We start from the raw sequence: 18,767 nt of genomic DNA on the forward strand, positions 1-18,767 counted from the left end.
GACAGTTGCTCAAAAGCACATGGCTCGGAATAAGGTATCTTTCAAAGATATCACCAAAACAGGGAAGATAGGGTATTCCGATAGTGAGGTTGCAAAAGAGACCATAGTAGATCAGGTGTCCTTAAATAAAAATCAGACAAAAGATTGCAAATTAATACTGTCAAGTACTGAGAATGATGTAAATAGGCACAACAAACATAGTTTGAAATGTCTATATGCGAATACTAGAAGCCTAATAAAATGGGAGAATTAGAATATATTGCACTAAATGAAAAATTAGATATAATAGGCATCTCTGAGACCTGGTGGAAGGAGGATAACCACTGGGCACTGACATACCGGAGTATAAATTATATCATAGTGATAGGGTGGATCGAATTGGTGGAGGGGTAGCACTGTATGTTAAAGAGGGCATTGAATCAAATAGATTGAAAATTCTGCAGGAAACAAAACACATCTTGCAATCCCTATGGATTGAAATTCCATGTGTAAAAGGGAAAAGGATATGATAGGAGTGTACTACCATCTGCCTGGCCAGGATGAACAGACAGATGTAGAAATGTTATCAGAAATTAGGGAGGCTAACAAGCTGGGCAACATGATAATAATGGGTGATTTCAATTACCCCGATATTGACTGGGTAAATGTAACATCAGGGCAAGGTAAACTTCCTTGACAAAATCAAGGACTGCTTTATGGAGCAGCTGGTACAGCAGCCGACACCAGAAGGAAAAATTCTAGTCCTTAGTGGAGCGCATGATCTGGTGCGGGGGGTGATGGGGCTGCTTGATAACAGTGATCATAATATGATCAGATTTGATATTAGTTTTGAAGTAAGTAAACATAGGAAATCAAATACGTCAGCGTTTAACTTTCAAAAAGGAGACTATGATAAAATGAGAAAAACGGTGAAAACAAAATTAGAGGCGTGGCTGCGAGGGTCAAAAATTTATATCAGGCGTAGATGCTGTTCAGAAACGCCATCCTGGAAGCTCAGGCGAAATATATTCCTTGTATTAAAAAAGGATGGAGGAAGACCAAATGACAGCTGGCATGGTTAAAAAGTGAGGTGAAGGAAGCAATTAGAGCTAGAAGAAAATCCTTCAGAAAATGGAAGGAACCGAATAAAAATAATAAGGAACAGCATAAGGAATGTCATGTGAAATGCAAAGCGCTGATATGGAAGGCAAAGAGGGACTTTGAAAAAAAAGACTGCGTTGGAGGCAAAAATACATAGTAAAAGATTTTTTTAGGTATATTAAAAGCAGGAAGCTGGCAAAAGAATCGGTTGGACCTCTAGACGATCAAAAGGTAAAATGGGTGATCAGGGAAGACAAAGCCATAGTGGAGAGATTTAGGGCCCTGTTTACTAAGCCGCGCTAGAGGCGCGTTAGTGCTTTTAATGCGTGCCAACCATTAGCGCACGATGTAGATACCCACAATATTCCTATGGGTATCTACACAGCGCGCACTAATTTTGTGCACGCGCTAAAAACGCTAGCGCATCTTAGTAAACAGGAAGATTTGGGAGAGATACCAGTACCAGAAATTGAAGAGTAGCAAATCTCCTGGACTGGATGGTATCCATCCCAGAGTACTGATAGATTTGAAAAATTAACTTGCGGAACTATTGTTAGTAATATGTAATTTATCTTTAAAATCGAGCGTGGTACCGGAAGATTGGAGGGTAGCCTATGCAACGCCAATATTTAAAAAAAAGGTTCTAGAGAGCATCTGGGAAATTATAGACCAGTGAGCCTGACGTTGGTGCCGGACAAAATGGTAGAGACTATTATAAAGAACAAAATTACAGAGCATATTCAAAAGCATGGATTAATGAGACAAAGCCAACATGGAATTAGTGAAGGGAAATCTTCACCAATCTATTACATTTCTTTGAAGGGGTGAACAAATGCGGATAAAGGCGAGCCAGTCAATATTGGGTATAAGGATTTTCAAAAGGCATTTGACAAAGTACCTCATGAAAGACTCCAGAGGAATTTGGAGAGTCATGGAATAGGAGGTAGTGTCCTACTGTGGATTAAAAAATGGTTAAAGGCTAGAAAACAGAGAGTAGGGTTAAATGGTCAGTTTTCTCAATGGAGAAAGGTAGAAAGTGGGGTTCCCCAGGGGTCTGTGCTGGGACCGCTGCTTGTTAACATATTTATAAATGATCTAGAGATGGGAGTAACTAGTGAGGTAATAAAATTTGCTGACGACACAAAGTTATTCAAAGTTATTAAATTGCAAGAGGATTGTGAAAAATTACAAGAGGACCTTACGAGACTCGGAGACTGGGCGTCTAAATGGCAAATGATGAGCAAGTGCAAAGTGAAGCATGTGGGAAAGAGGAACCCAAGCTATAGCTACGTAATGCAAAGTTCCACGTTAGGAGTCACCGACCAAGAAAGGGACCTCGATGTCGTTGTTGATGATACGTTGAAATCCTCTGCTCAGTGTGCTGCGGCGGTTAAGAAAACAAATAGAATGTTAGGTATTATTAAGAAAGGAATGGACAACAAAAGTGAGGACGTTATAATGCCTTTGTATCGCTCCATAGTGCGACTGTACCTCAAATACTGTGTTCAATTTTGGTCGCCGCATCTCAAAAAAGATATAGTGGAATTAGAAAAGGTACAGAGAAGGGCAATGAAAATGATAAAGGGGATGGGATGATTTCCCTATGAGGAAAGGCTGAAGCGTTAAGGGCTGTTCAGCTTGGAGAAAAGACGGCTGAAGAGAGATATGATTGAGGTCTATAAAATAATTAGTAGAGTGGAACGGGTAGACGTGAATCGTTTGTTTATTCTTTCCAAAAATAGAAGCACTAGGGTTCATGCGATGAAGCTACAAAGTAGTACATTTAATACGAATCAGAGAAAAGTTTTCTTCACTCAACATGTAATTAAATTCTGGAATTCGTTGCCAGAGAATGTGGTAAAGGCGGTTAGCTTAGCAGGGTTTAAAAAAGGTCTGGATGGCTTCCTAAAGAAAAAGTGCATAGACCATGACTAAATTGACTTGGGGAATTATCCACTGCTAATTTCTGGGATAAGCAACATAAAATGTATTGTTTTCAGGATCTTGCCAGGTATTTGTGACCTGGATTGGCCACTGTTGGAAACAGGATATTGGGCTTGATAGACCTTTGGTCTATCCCAGTGTGACAATACTTACGTACTTATGTCGACTAAAGTTGTGCATACAAATTTGCATATGTAGCTGATTTGTATGCGCAACTTAATTGTTTAACAAGCTAATCAGCACCGATAACTGGCTAATAAAATCAATTAACGTCAGTAATTGGCACAAATTAGAATTTACACATGCAAATTTCTAAGCATATTCTGTAAAGTGGTCTGTGAAAATTCGAATGCACAGATCACAAAAGGAGGCATGGCTATGGGCAGGTCAGGGGCGTTCCTGAAATGATGCGCACTGTTACAGAATATACCCGATCTGCGCCTAAATAAAACATAGGCATTTACACCAGGTTTTAGCTGGCGTAAACGGCTGAGCCTAAATTATACTCATGGGACATCCTTCTAGCACAGACTTCCAGAATCACTCTGGGAAAGTCCCTTTATCGCCTTGCATCTCAGCCACCAATTTACTGTGTGACCCTGGACCAATTCAGGTTATCTTTCCCTATTTATCCAATTCTTGGATAATTACACAGTTAACACAGTAACTCCTTCTACTCTCTTCTTTGGAAAATATGCATAAGGTGTAGAAGCCAGAGATGTACTGCCATTCTTCCAGATGGCTTAATGTATGTACAGTTTGGATGCGAGGCACCACACAAACCAAAATAACTAATATCATTATTCTCTCTCACCTTAAACTCATTCTCCTTGTCCTTGGGACCCTTGTGAAAAGGTCTGTCATAGCGGAATTTCTTCACATTGTTAACACGATAAAAGCTCTTGATGCGATCGGGGACCTGGTCCATCTGCAGCACATCCACATTCTCCGGAATAGGAGACACTGCATAAATTTGCAAATCTGCAGAGATTGTCATGGAAATTTAGATAGGATCCCAGAACTACGCTTTCCTCCCTGAGAAGGATTGAAGTCCAGCCACAAGAAGTTAGGGCATTCATGGAAAAACACAGAAATGACAACAATATCATGCTTCCTCCTCTGAGAGGGGACACAAACAAGTTATGAGGAGCTAGGCAAGTCACAGACAGGATCATAGCGCACTTCCTTCCCTAGGTATGAGCTTCCCATGAAGAGCATTGTACACCCTCCTCCTCCATCAGAAAGTGAGATGCAGGTGTAAAGAAAAGTCAATGACAATAAAAAAGATCAGATCACCATGTTGACCTTCTTCAGAAGGGATATGGAATGCAGTCACAGAACTAAAGTTTCGTATTCCTTCAGCCAAACAAAGGTAAGAACTGAATATCACAGAGAGAGGAAATGAACAACAAATGTATGATATTTCCATCTCCTGTGACAAATGAATATCAATAGGCAAGTGCTCTGCTTCTCCTTCCCCTCTTCAACATAGAAGATGATATGCCCACTCTGTCTAGAGTTACCTAGTTGAATTAACTCTAATTGTCTATAACCAAACACCCTCTAGGACTCAAGAGTATTTGCTTATATGCTAGGTTAGCACAAACCTAGAAAGATCATCATTGATACTGAAGGATACACTGAGAGTCACACTGTAAGATGGTGTCATCTGGGTGGTTCAGATGCTGCATTGCAATAGCTTGAGGGAACTCGCTCAGCATTCTTTGTTGAAAGGCTTCTAGTCGTTCATAGTCATGGCCTCGACAAACAAACTCCTTGTTCTGAAACAGAGACAAAGGCAACAATTATGGTCACTACCAGAAGTCAGTAATTATTTATTATGGCATTTCTACCCATTTTCCCAAGAAAGCTCAGGTTCAATGTGGCTTACATAACAAATTAAGAAGCATTACAAGACTATTAATAGTAACACAAGAATACAACTATTAACACAATTCTTTTAATATTAGCTGAACACATAGGAGACAACTTTTCAAAATGATTAGGGATGCTAACATTTTTTTATTTTTTTTTACAAGTGGTGCATTCCCCCTCCCCCTTCTCCTCCCCCCTCTCCCCCTCTCTTTGCGCTTCAGCCTTCCCTTCTCTCATCTCAGCTCTGGTCCCACCCTCATTTCCTGTTTCCGCAAGAGTGGGACCAGAGCTGAGATGAGAGAAGGAAAGGCTGAAGTGCCGAGCCTGCTTGCCTTTCACTGCTGCCACCGGGACCCCGAGGTAAGATGACTTTTAAAATTCTAAGTGGCACGCAGGAAGGCGAGGGCGGACCGGCGGAGGACTGTTGAGGGAAAAGAGGGTGGGCACTGGGCAGGTTGGGCTGGCAAAGTGAACTTCTGGTTCTGACTTCTGGGGAGTGAAATATTGGGGGTGCTCGAGCACCCACAGCACCCACGGAGTCGGCGCCTATAATCAGCTGAGTGTCTGATATACTCGGTGTAATGAGCTCTAGAGTTTGGCACTTTGGTAAGAAAAATTAGCATTATGGATAGTTTTCTAGGTTAAGTTTTTACAACTTGGGAAATGTAATATGAGATAGTCTCTGGATAATGAGGTGGCATTTCGTGGTGATAACTTAATGAGATCATATAAGATGGTAAGATACCATAAAGAATCTGATGAATAAGAACACTGAGCTTAAATGAAATTCTTTCATTGATAGGTAACCAATGTAGATCCTTAAGAAGAGGAGATGCTTTAATGTAACGCGGCAATCTATATATAAGGCAGGCAGTCGTGTTTTGTGCAGTCTGTAGTTTTCTTAGGAGACTCCGCTTAATACCTGCATAAATTGAATTGCAATAGTGGTTTTGGAGCAGTTTTCAATATGATCCTCTTGCAAATGACCTTCACCTTATTAAGTCCAAATTATTTTCTATAGGGTTTTTACTGGACTATGGGTAACTTTTACCCCAAGCATGAAGCCGTTATATTTTCAGATGGACAGAGATTTAATCACATTGTGAGTACTTTTTTGCACATGTTGAAAAGTGTTAAAATGACCGGCCCAATATTCAGCTGTATAGGTCAGCATTGTTTTTAAACATCAGCCACCATTGTTATGCCAGTTTTTCTTTACTGTACAAGTAAAACTTGATATGTAAGTGAAATTTCATAAATAAATAAATAAAAACATCAGCCACCATGATTAAGGTATACACAAATATTCAGTGCCAATAAGTGGGTATTGGGTTGCACTGGATATATGGGTATAATGGACAGAACTGCAAACATTTGGATACCAGCAATATTCAGCACCATTACCCAGATAACTACCCCGATAACATCACAGCTTATTTTCTGTCCTAGTTTATCCAGGTAGTTATCCAGAAACTGGTACTGAATATCTTCAAGTAATTCACAACGCTGTTCCTGGACCACCCTGGTGCTATATGGATAGCACCAGCATGGTCTGCAGAGATTTTCAGCAGCATTATCCAAATAATGCTGCTGAAAAGCTAGGTATGGTTCTGATCAGCGCTACCTATCTGAGCAGAAGCACCTGCTACCCAGAGAAGAAGTTTTGAATATCAGGTCAGACATTTATTAATATATAAAAACTATAAAGTAAGATCTCAGCACGTTAATAATGATAAATCTTTATAAAAATCATGCTTACCCGCAAAAAGAAGGGAAATTTCTTGCCATAAAATCCAACTCGAAAGAACTCTGGTTCTAATCTCTGTTGCTCCATGATGTTATCATAATATGTGGCTTCCATTTTCTGTGGACAGACAAGAACAACAAAAATTAGACACCATGAGGCTTCCATGTAACTCTAAGTCATACATTCAAAAATGGACAGAAGATGAGAAAAATGGTAGCCAGAGTGCTGAAAAAGATTCCCTGAAAACACTGCTAATACAGACTGCCTTATATCTCCTACTCCATGTAACTACCCAGTCCATTAACCTATAGTGGTATTTTTTGGTTGTAGAGGATATACTTAGTTTGGAGTGGGGGGGGGGGGAGGGGATGGAGAGCGAAATTCAGAGTCAATTTATTTTGTTAAAGGACTAAATGGTCCACCAATCTACTTGCAGTTCCCAAGTGGTACCGGAAGATTGGCCAATGTAACACCGACATTTTAAAAAGGTTCCAGAGGAGACCCGGGAAATTATAGACCGATGAGTCTGACGTCAGTGCAGGGCAAAATGGTAGAGACTATAATCAAAAACAAAATTACAGAGCACGTTCAAAAGCATGGACTAATGGGACAAAGTCAACATGGATTTAGTGAAGGGAAGTCTTCCCTCACCAATCTGTTGCATTTCTTTGAAGGGGTAAACAAACATGTGGACAAAGGTGAGCCGGTTGATATTGTGTATCTAGATTTTCAGAAGGCGTTTGATAAGGTCCCTCATGAAGGACTACAGAGGAAATTAGAGGGACATGGGATCAGAGGTAGTGTCTTACTGTGGATTAAAAACTGGTTGAAAGATAGGAAACAGAGAGTAGGACTAAAAGGTCAATATTCGCAATGGAGAAGGGTAGTTAGTGGGGTCCCTCAGGGATCGGTGCTGGGACCTCTTCTTTTTAACATATTCATAAATGACCGAGAGATGGGGGTAACTAGTGAGGAAATCAAATTTGCCGAAGACACAAAGTTATTCAAAGTCATCAAATCGCGGGAAGATTGTGAAAAAATACACGAGGACCTTACGAGACTGGGCGTCTAAATGGCAGATGACGTTTAATATGAACAAGTGCAAAGTGATGCATGTGGGAAAGAGGAACCCAAACTATAACCACGTCATGCAAGGTTCAGCGCTGGGAGTCACGGACCGAGAAAGGGATCTAGGTGTCGTCGTTGATACGAAAACTTATGCTAAATGTGCTGCTGCGGCTAGGAAAGCAAATAAAATGTTGGGTATCATTAGGAAAGAGTGCGACCACACCTCGAGTATTGTGTTCAATTCTGGTTGTCGCATCTCAAAAAAGATATAGTGGAATTAGAAAAGGTGCAGAGAAGGGCGACGAAAATGATAAAGGGGATGGGATGACTTTATCATGAAAGTACTCAGCCAGAGTCTGGGGAGAAAGTGGAGTTGGAGGTGAAGGCACTTTGAGGAGAGAGTTCAGTGTGGCAAAGAGACATCGAGGGTTTGAGCCAAGAGAATTTGTTAACTGGATGTAATAGTCCTGTTTGGCAAGTAAAAGAGCAGACTGGAAGGAGGTCAGCAAGAATTTGAAATGTATGAAGTCAGCATGGGAATGGGATTTCAGCCAAAGGCGTTTGGCAGAGCAGGCACAGGAACGTAGGTAGCGGATTCTGTAGGTCAACCAAGGCTAGGGTTTGGTACGCCTTACAGAACGGGGAATGGGAGGAGCGAGAGTATCCAGAGCAGAGGAGAGAATAGTATTATAGGAAGAGACAGCCTCATTGACAGACTTGGATAAAGTGAAGGTGCATTTTGGAAAGGGATGTCCAAGTTTTGATGAGGATGTCCTCGCAAAACGTCCCCATCCAGGGGTGGGGAAACCCGTATTTTTGAAAGAAGTTGATCGTCCATCTTTCGTTTTCGATAATACGGTCAGGGACGCCCAAATCCTTAAATTTGGTCATCCATAGAGATGGTCATCCCTAAACTTGGTCGTTTCTGATTTTTAACGATAATCGAAACCAAGGACGTCCATCTCAGAAAGAACCAAATGCAAGCCATTTGGTCGTGAGAGGAGCCAGCATTTGTAGTGCACTGGTCCCCCTCACATGCCAAGACACCAACCGGGCACCCTAGGGGGCACTGCAGTGGACTTCATCAAACTATAGATTTATGAAGACCTGAAATCGAAAGGTGCTCCTCTAGTGTCTCCTGAAAAAAAGCACGAAGTATCACTCCTAAACACTGACTCAATGAAGAGCCATCCAATGAGGCCACATAGTGTTTGACCTGCATGTACGCAAACTGGTTCCCCCAAGTAGGTCCCACCTGATCTTGCAAAACGTCAAATGGAATCAACTTCCCAACCTCCCGGAGGAGATGCTCTAATATAGAAAAACCCTTACGAGCCCACACCAGAAAGACAGGGTTGTCCATTCCAGCTTCAAAATCGACATTACCTCGGATAGGTATTTGATCTGTAATCTTTGGGTTCCCCCCCCCCCCCCAGCAATCTCACCAGCCAAGTCCACACCTCACGCATCGGCCGCAACAACATGCTCCTTCTTAAATGGTGAGGTACACGTCCCTGGGGGAGATGTAAAAGCGAGAAGAACTCTTGAGGGGCAAAATACTCTTGCTCCAAATCTGTGGGCATGTATGTCTGCGTATAAATAAACCAATCCCCCAAATGCTGGAGCAAACACGCCTGATTATATAAAAACAAATTAGGAAATCCCACTCCTCCCTGGCCCCCGTCTCCATTCAGCACCTCCTGACTCAACTTGGCCTTTTTAAGGGCCCAACAAAAATGGCTGAAAAGTCTAGTCACCACCTTCAAATCCTTCTTAAAGAGCCGGAGTGGTAACACCTGCAAGGCATAGAGCCATCTAGGAAATAGAACCATCCTAATTAAGTTAATCCTCCCCAACAACGGCAGAGGGAGATCCATCCATGACTCTAACTGCCTTTTTGTATCTTCCATTAACACTGACACATTCAGTCGATATAAGGAAGGGACCTTCAACGTAAGCCGAATTCCCAGATATTTAAAAGACCCTGGTGCCCACCTCAAAGGAAAATCCGCTCCCCACAGATCATCAGGAACTGCCTGTGAGACCAGCGCCTCACATTTTACCAAATTGATAGGGAACCCCGCGTAATCCCCATATTCCTGAAAAGTTTCTAAAAGTGTCTAACGATTCTCTCATGTCACATTTTCCAAAAACAGGAACTAGGATCGTGAGCCCTTGGGCCACTGCCGAGGAGCGGCAGTGGCAGGCAAAACCACCCCACACAGGGATAAGGCAGAACTCTGACAGGGCCAGCTAGACTTCACCTGCACTTGACCACCGTTCCTCAGGAGTTGAGCCCCTGGGTGCAGGTGGCCAGCAGGATTTACCAGACAGGGTAGGAACTGGAAACCAGCCGGATACACACAGGGTCTAGAATACACAGGGAGGCTTGGCAGAATACTAGATTAGGACTCTCAGACAGACAAGGGACAGAACTGAAAGCTGCAAGCAGCCACTGAAACAGGGAAGAAACACTGATAGACAGGAGACAGAACTGGAAGCTGCCAGGCAGCCACTGAACAAGAAACATAGACAACCTAAGGACTACACACCAAACTACAAACAAGAAACCAGACTGGGAAACAAGCAATACAGAAAACAAGCAGTACAGAACACAAAGCTACACAAAGACTAAACTAGAATCAGGTAAAAATACAGACTATAAACTGGACTAGGCAGAAGTGCAACAAGCACCAACAAACCAGGGCCTTAGGCGATGCAAAGGCAAAGCAGAGAGTTTCCAAATGGCTAATAAGCCCAGCAGCATCTGAGATTCAAGCTGCAGCAATCACCAGGCAGCTACGGGTGCTGTGCAGGCTCAAACAAGACAAGCAAGTCTGGCAGGCCGGAAGATCCGGACTGGACTGGGCTGAAGTCTGGAATGGGAAACAGCACACAGACAGTCCAATGTAGCCACCAGGTCTGGCCACCATAGGGCAAGAGGAACACAAACCAAAACACAGGCAGAAAGCATACTGAAGCACAGAGAGGCTTAACACACACAGGTGCAGTATAGTGGAGTAATCAGAGCCATGCTGGAAGCAGCCAGCACACAGAGACAGAGACAGAACTAACTCAGAAAGACCAGACAGAAGCCAGCTTAGAAGCTGACCGCCAGAAATAAGGTAAGCCTGAGAGGGGTCACGACCACAGATGTGACATCTCGGATGCGTGAGATGGACCAATAAGTCATCCGCAAACGCCGCAACTTTGAACACCTGATACCCTAATTGAATCCCCTTAATCAAAGGGTTCTCCATAATATCTCTTATTAGAGGATCCAAAGCTAGGACACAAAGAAGCGGCGAAAGTGGACATCCCTGCCTAGTGCCCTTCCTAATGGGGAAATTCTTTGATTCAAGGCCATTAACTAGGATAGTAGCATGAGGAGCCGAGTAAAGAGCATGGATTGCGTCCATGAACCTTGCTGAAAACCCGCTCCAGTACATCAAAGAAAAAATCCCAGTGCACCCTGTCAAAGGCCTTTTCGGCGTCAAAACTAACCAGCAACAATGGTAGTTTCCCATGCCAACCGTATTCCAACGTAGTCAAAATCTTTCGTAAGTTTTTCGCCACCGATCTACCCCCTACAAAGCCGACCTGGCTCTCATGTATCAACCTCGGCAACCAATGAGCCAAGCGATTAGCAAGTATCTTTGCCAACAACTTTGCATCAAAATTCAACAGGGATATGGGCCGATAAGATGAGGGCTCTGAAGGGTCCCTCCCTGGCTTAATTAAGACAATAATTTGGGCTTTATTCAATGCAAGGGGCATTGTCCTGTGTTCTATAAGTGTATTCAAAACCTTAGTAAGCTTGGGAAGGATTTCTTCACCCAACAATTTATAAAATTCAGTTCTTAGGCCGTCAGGCCCCGGAGCCTTTAACAATGGGCTGCGAGCGATTACCAAGGCCACCTTGTCTTTCGTGATTGCTTCGTTCAGACACTCCAGCTCCGAGGATCTAAGATGCGGAAGACTAAGATTATCTAGATACATTTGATTTGTGAGACCTGTCTCAGACGGGGGGGGGGGGGGGGGGGGGGCATAAAGTATCTTATAAAAATCCTGAAAGATATCACATATTGCCTCATCCGACTGGGCACACCCCACTCCTACCTGCTTAATGGTAAGGATCTTCTTAGGGCCCCCACTTGGTCTTAAAAGACGTGCCATCAACCTGCCTGCCTTGTTCCTGTGTTTGTACAACTGGTATCTATAATAAATTTGAGATTTTACTGCCCTCCGATGTAATAATTCATTGAGAGCTGTCTGCAATTCTAATATCTGCTGTTTATAACAGCTCTCATGGGTCCGGCCAAAGCACTGTCGCTGTTTACTAAGCCTCAAAATTTCTTTGTCTCTCGAGGTCCTTACAAAATGAGCATGACTAATAATTTCTCCTCGGAGCACCGCTTTCGCCGCCTCCCAATAAAGAATAGGATCCTCTCTATGCTCCTGATTATGCAATACATATGACTCCCAGCAAGTTTTCAGCTGTCCTTTAAGTATTGGGTCATTATACAGTTCAAGGGGAAACGTCCAGCGCCTGCGCTGTCTAGGAGAGGATGCCCTCAACCAATCCATGGCAACCCATGCATGATCTGAAATGGAGTGTGGTCCAATCTCTGCCCTTGTTATACCTCCAAACATCGAATGGGTTACTAATAGGTGATCAATAAGTGACTGGGTCAAGTGTGCTCATGATAAGTGAGTAAAATCCTTATCTGTAGGGTGCAACAAGCGCCACACATCCACCAAATCAAGTATCTGGCTTAACTGCAACAAGCCTTGATTAAGGTGATAAGAAGAACCCCCCCCAAGACACGATTTATCCAGCAAGGGATCCCAAACTGCGTTAAAGTCGCCACCCACTACTAAAGCAGCATGGGGCTGCTGCACTAGAAAGTTAATCACATTTTGATAAAAACTTCTGTCATAGGTATTCGGAGCATACAAGGTACAGATAAGCAGCTTCTGCCGGTCCAGCACCACCTCTATAATTACATACCACCCCTTAGGATCCACAAGTAATGGGGTCACCAGGGAAGCTAATCCCTTACAAAACATAACCGTCACTCTTCCCTTCTTCCCCTGCGCCTGAGCTGCTACGCACTCCCCCACCCACCATGTATTAAGCTTGGCATGCTCCACCTGATTCAAGAGAGTCTCCAGCAATAGCGCTGCTTAAGGATTGCAAAATCTTTGAACGCTTTATAGGCAAATTAATCCCACCAACATTCCATGATATGATCTTCACCATCTTCCCCAACTGCAATTTATGAACTTACTCAGTGGCAAAATGCGTTGAAACCAGGGAGGGCAGCCCAGCCTCTGCACCCCCCCCCCCCCCCCCAGCTCCTTTTTCGTTCCAAATCTATACCCCCTGCGCCCTTCAAAAAGTTACCGTGAAAAAGCATCCCCTTCCTTCCCAACAAACTTACTAAGCACAAATCCCCTCCCCTCCCCACCCCACCCTCCCCCAGCCCCCTCCTCCCTTCCCCCCAGCCCTCCCTCCTCCACCCTTCCACCCAACCTATGTGCCCCAGCTCCACCTACCGGAGCCATCACATTCAACACCTCTCCCGTTGCCTCCCTACCCAGCTACACACATCTTCCCATACACACACACTACTCCCAAAACTACACTCTCGAACACACTCCCCCCCATCAGTCCTACCCTCCCCCTAGTTACAAACAGACATTCTGATGGCTTAAGACCAATTCACAACTCCAAACACTCCTACCTCTTATACATTTACTAGTAAAAAAGGCCCGTTTCTGGAGCAAATGAAACGGGCGCTAGCAAGGTTTTCCTCTCCAACACCCCCCGCCCTCACTCCCTCCCTACCCACCCGTTCGTCGTTCTGAAGCCACTGACGCCATTGCTCCGCCCTCGATGCGTGACGCCACTGCTCCGCCCTCGACGTCATCACGTTTGACGCGAGGGCGGGGCCCAGAGACTTGGTGCTTTTGGTGGCTTCACCACCACGAACCCTTCATGATGGAAGTGACGTCAGTGGCTTGGCCGCAGTGACGTCAGTGTCCTCAGAACGTTGAGGTTGAGTTTTATTATATAGGATTCTCTGAGGTAACTAAACCCGTAACTGTCCCCCACCCCAAACACCTTAACAAATAACTGAAAAGTTGAGATAAAGTCAAAATTGCCCCTCTTGGGCTTCGAAAACACGTCCTCCAAAATCTGCTCCACTCGGACAACAGCATCTCACAAAAGAACGCCCAAGTGGCAGGATAGGGGATCCATACCCCAATTAGCCATCCAGCAGGCTACTGTCCAGCTTCAATTAGCGACCCACAACTTCTGAATCTTCCAAACTCGCCATAAACTTCTGTGCTGCTTCCACCAAATCAATGACCTGTGTAGTTCCATTATGAGTAACTCTCAGCTTTGCCGGGTACTGCAAAACGAACCTCACTTTCTTGTCAAATAATGCAGAGCACACTGGGGAAAAAGCCCGTCGTTTTGCTGCCACCTCTGCTGAATAATCCTGAAAACACCGGATGTGCTCTCCTTCATACATAAGCTGCTTGCCCGACCTGGTAGCCTGCAATAATTCTTGTTGGACATAATTCCCAATCCGCGAGTTCACCACACGCGGCTTTACCATTCCTGTCCGTTTCAGGCCCAAACGATGGGCCCATTCAATCTGCAGAGGCCCCGAGCTCACTGGGAAGTGAAGTTCCTTTCCCACCCAGCTGGACAAAAAACTCACCAAGTCTTTATCCAAGATCGATTCAGGTAGCCCCACCATGTGGACATTAATTTGTCTGGACCGATTTTCAAGGTCCTCCACTTTCTCTTCCAAAGTAAGTCATTTCTTTTGTAAAGAACTCTGTTCTTCCTCCATGTTCATAATTCTGTCCTCTGCCTCACTAGCTCGCGCCTGGAAAGCCACACATTCGTGAGACAGCTCCTCGAGTTGCGATTGCACCCTTTCCAGCTTTGCATCAATCGGGGACAGTCTACGTTCCAATAAATCTTCAAGCACCGTGGATATTTCCGCGGTGATTTCAGCAATCGATGCTGATGACACAGTCAGCCCAGGCAGGCTCGCCGGCGGCGCCATTTTATCATCTCTGCCTTTGCCGTGAAGCTTCTCTTTCTGAGCGCTTCTCACTGCCATACCAGCACTTCTGCACACCTCACTGGCCCGAGCTCTTAGCTGTGTCGTTCGCAGATCTTAATATCAGCTGGGGACTCAAAAACTAGCAATAAACAGCTTCAGAGAGGCAACGGGAGCTGGAGGAGCTTGAACTAGCAGCCTCTCCCGGTCATGGCATCACGTGACTCCCCCCGCAGTGGACTTCATAAATTGCTCCCAGGTACATAGCTCCCTTACCTTGTGTGCTGAGCCCCACAAAACCCACTACCCACAACTGTACACGACTACCATAGCGGTTACGGGTGAAGGGGGGCACCTAGACGTGGGTACAGTGGGTTTCTGGTGGGTTTTGGAGGGCTCGCTGTTTCCTCCACAAACGTAACAGGTGGGGGTGGGGGGGGTGGGCCTGGGTCCACCTGCCTGAAGTGCACTGCACCCACTAAAACTGCTCCAGGGACCTGCATACTGCTGTGATGGAGCTGAGTATGACATCTAAGGCTGGCAATCAATATTTTTAAAGATGTTTTTTGAGGGTGGGAGGGAGTTAGTCATCCCTGATTCTCTCCGGTGGTCATTTTGGGCACCTTTTTGTGCCTTGATCGTAAGAAAAACACGACCAGGTAAAGTCATCCAAGTGTTCATCAGGGTCGTCCTTGTTTCTTTCGATTATAGGTTGAGGACGTCCTAGTGTTAAGCACGCCCAAGTCCCACCTTCGCTACGCCTCCGATACGCCCCCTTGAACTTTGGCCGTCCCTGCGACGGAAAGCAGTTGGGGACGTTCAAAATCGGCTTTTGATTATACAGATTTGGATGACCCTGCGAGAAGGACGCCCATCTTCCGATTTATGTCGAAAGATGGGTGTCCTTCCCTTTCAAAAATTAGCCCAATAGTGGTAGAGAAGAGATTTGAAACACTGGAGGACAGAGTAGACGGGTCAATAGCCTGAATATTCCTAAATGTATTGCTTAAGATTGGACGGGACTGGGGAGGAGGGTGTTTAAGTATGAAAATTATCAGACGATGGTCAGAGAGTGGAAGAGCTGAGGCACAGAAACTGGAGATTGAGCAGTTTGAGAAGAGGATAAGATCAAGACAGTGGCCATTCCGGTGAGTGGGGGTAATGGAGCACAGTTGAAGATTGAAAGAGGATGTTAAAGCAAGAAACTGAGAAAAATAAGAGTCAGAGGGATCATTAGTGTGAATGTTAAAATCCCCAAGAATGAGGGAAGAAGATGAAGGTTCAAGAAAGAAGGAAAGCCAGGCGTCAAAGTCAGTGAGAAAGGAATAAAGGGACTTAATAGGGGGTCAATAAATGACTGCTACTCGAAGAGGCAGAGGTGCGAATAGACAGATGGAATGGACTTCGAAGGAAGAAAAGCAGTGAGCCTGAGGTGGAAGAGGAGGTTGAAGTCTACAAGAGGGTGAAAGTAGTAGCCCGACACCACCTCCGCGGCCAACCGGACCAGGAGTATGGGAGAAAAGATAACCTCCATGGCATAGGGCCGCGACTAAAGAAGAGTCTTCAGGGCAAAGCCAAGTTTCAGTTAGGGCAAGCAGATGGAGAGTACGAGAGATAAAGAGGTCATGGATGTAGGAAAGTTTGTTACAGACAGAGTGGGCATTCCACAGAGCACACGAGAAAGGCAGGGAAGAAGAGTGGAGGAGAGGAACAGAAATTAGATTGGAGACATCACGGTGTGACCTGCACAAATAGGATGAGAACTGATGTGGAGGACCAGGATTGGGATTGATGTCCCCAGTGAAGAGCAGGAGAAGGAGCAAGAGAGTATGGAGAAGAGTAGGAGAGGTATGATGACAGTGACGAAGGTGAGATGTACTCAGATAGAAAGGAGATGGATGGATGAATGGAAGGAAGGAAATGTTGAAGATTGAGAGCTGAGAAGAAGGAAGAGGACAAAAGAGATGGTGAGATGATGAAAGCAGAGGGTGGGCAATGTGTTCCTGCAGTGCACAGTGGTTTCAGATGGAGAAACAGATTAGGAAAGGACAGTACCAAGACAAGAAAGTGTACTGGAGCCATAAGTAGTGACTGGGAGAAAATATAAATGTATAGAGGCACCTTGAGTGGAGGCCCTGAGTGGCTTGGAGTGGACCTGGGAGTCACCCCGGAGAAGGCTGTGAGGATATGCAGATGAGCTGCAAGTCCTCCACAGCACCTGAAAGGCAGCTGGTGGGCGAGCTGGGCACCTCTCAGCCAAGGAAAGGCTTACCAGGGGTTAGGCTGAAGCTAGCATTCCTCCCCCTGAGGATCACCTATCTTAGCCAAAAAGCCCCTGGAAGCCCTGGGCACCTGGAGCGAGGGCCTTGGGAAGATCGGGGTGGACCTGGGAGTCACCCCAGAGAAGGTTGTGAGGATATGCAGAAGGGCTGCATGTCCTCCACAGCACCTGGTGGAAGCGCTGGGCACCCTGAGCGGAGGCCCTGAGTGGATCAGAGTGGACCTGGGAGTCACCCCGGAGAAGGCTGTAAGGATATGCAGATGAGCTGCAAGTCCTCTACAGCACCTGAAAGACAGCTCATGGATTTGATATCCCTCTTTTTCTGTGGGTATTCAAAGGCAGTTGAAATTTCTTGTATGCAGGTATTTTTTTCTGCTCCTGGCAGGGTCACAGTCTGAGTTGTATCTGCAGCAGTGGTGAGCTCTAAGTTTGTTTCCCCGGGCAGTACAAAGTTGAATGCCTTCTTCGGGGTCACAGGGCACCGCAGTCACGGGTTAGCCCAGTTCCCTGGGTTCCTGACTCTTGGCATGGGCAGTTAGTCTTTCCCTTTACTCACTTTATGTCAATTTTGACTTAATGTTTCAAGGGATATGGTTTTCTAGGTTATAGGTGTTTCTCTGTGCAATCCCATGGTCTACTCATGTTTCTTCTTTATCCTTTATTTAGGCACATCTTGAGCTTTTACGCTATAGCACAGGTGCCGTCCAAAAAATAAAATGCCAGTTACAGACTCCATGGCCATGCATATAAGTGGCACGCTGTAGGCATGAGTTTTTTCCACTGTGGCTAGACCCTAGTTAGTACTGATACCATTACTGTTATCACAGTTTGCCTTTCTTATGGAATTGCAATTCTTCTTCCTTCCTGCATGTCACTGTCTACTAGGTCCCATTAGATTCTCCTCCAATATCTTTTAACCAGCCAAGTGCCCTCCCTTTTTACTGGTTGTTTCAGTCATCCTCCCTTCTCTCTACTCTTTGCTACCCTTACTGTTGGCAGTTTTATTTTCTCCTCGCTGCTGGTTCGGGGTGATAGAAGCAAAGAACTTTAGAATTTGCGCGGCCGCTGCAGACTACCTTTCTAGAGCCTCCCTGTTGATCACGTCTCCAAGAGGAGTCGTCTGGCCTTCTTGGCACAGGCTCTTCCAACTTCTTGCTGTGGACTCTGGTACCTTTTGCAGATATAGAACAGGGCTCTACTCTTCTCTTCATCGGTTCAAGGTATAAGGGGTTCTTTTAGGCCGATTTTAGTTCTGAAGGTGGGCTCTGGCCACTTAAGATGTCCGAGGCCTTTCTTTCCTTCATAGTTTCTGTGCGTTCGAAAGGTTTTCTTACTCCTCTCAGCTTTCGGAGGTCTTTCATCCTATTCCAAGATGTTCCTATGCATCTGCCTCAATGGATAATGATAACAACAATGCCAGTCTCAGGGGCCAAGGAGCTCTCTGCTTGTGTTCAGAGCCAGTGCTTCCCTTCGAAAGTATGCTGTTCCATTGCTCTGTAGAAATTTCTGGCACTTCATTCTGCAGTCTTGCCAACATTTACTGGAATTCAAATCTGTGCAGTTGCTCTCCAGCAATGTCACAGCACGCAGTGATGGCACACAGAGACGACCTTTATTACAGGAACCAGCATTTTTCATGGCCCGGGCAGAACAGCATATTTCAGATCTGTTAGAGTCTTTTGTAGCG

General features: G+C 45.0%; 1 protein-coding gene across 1 annotated transcript in view; it reads right to left on the reverse strand.

Moving 5' to 3' along the window:
• DOCK3 (dedicator of cytokinesis 3) overlaps positions 1-18,767 on the reverse strand; it is an 873,576-nt gene that overhangs the window by 174,300 nt on the left and 680,509 nt on the right. Inside the window, exons 39-41 of the mRNA XM_030206787.1 lie at positions 6,659-6,763; positions 4,664-4,805; positions 3,839-4,005 (exon numbers count right to left, since the gene is read on the reverse strand). Coding sequence (XP_030062647.1) covers positions 3,839-4,005; positions 4,664-4,805; positions 6,659-6,763 — 414 coding nt within the window. The remainder of the gene's footprint in view (positions 1-3,838; positions 4,006-4,663; positions 4,806-6,658; positions 6,764-18,767) is intronic.

This window comes from Microcaecilia unicolor, chromosome 6, assembly GCF_901765095.1.
Source record: "Microcaecilia unicolor chromosome 6, aMicUni1.1, whole genome shotgun sequence".
Classification (NCBI taxonomy): Eukaryota; Metazoa; Chordata; class Amphibia; order Gymnophiona; family Siphonopidae; genus Microcaecilia; species Microcaecilia unicolor.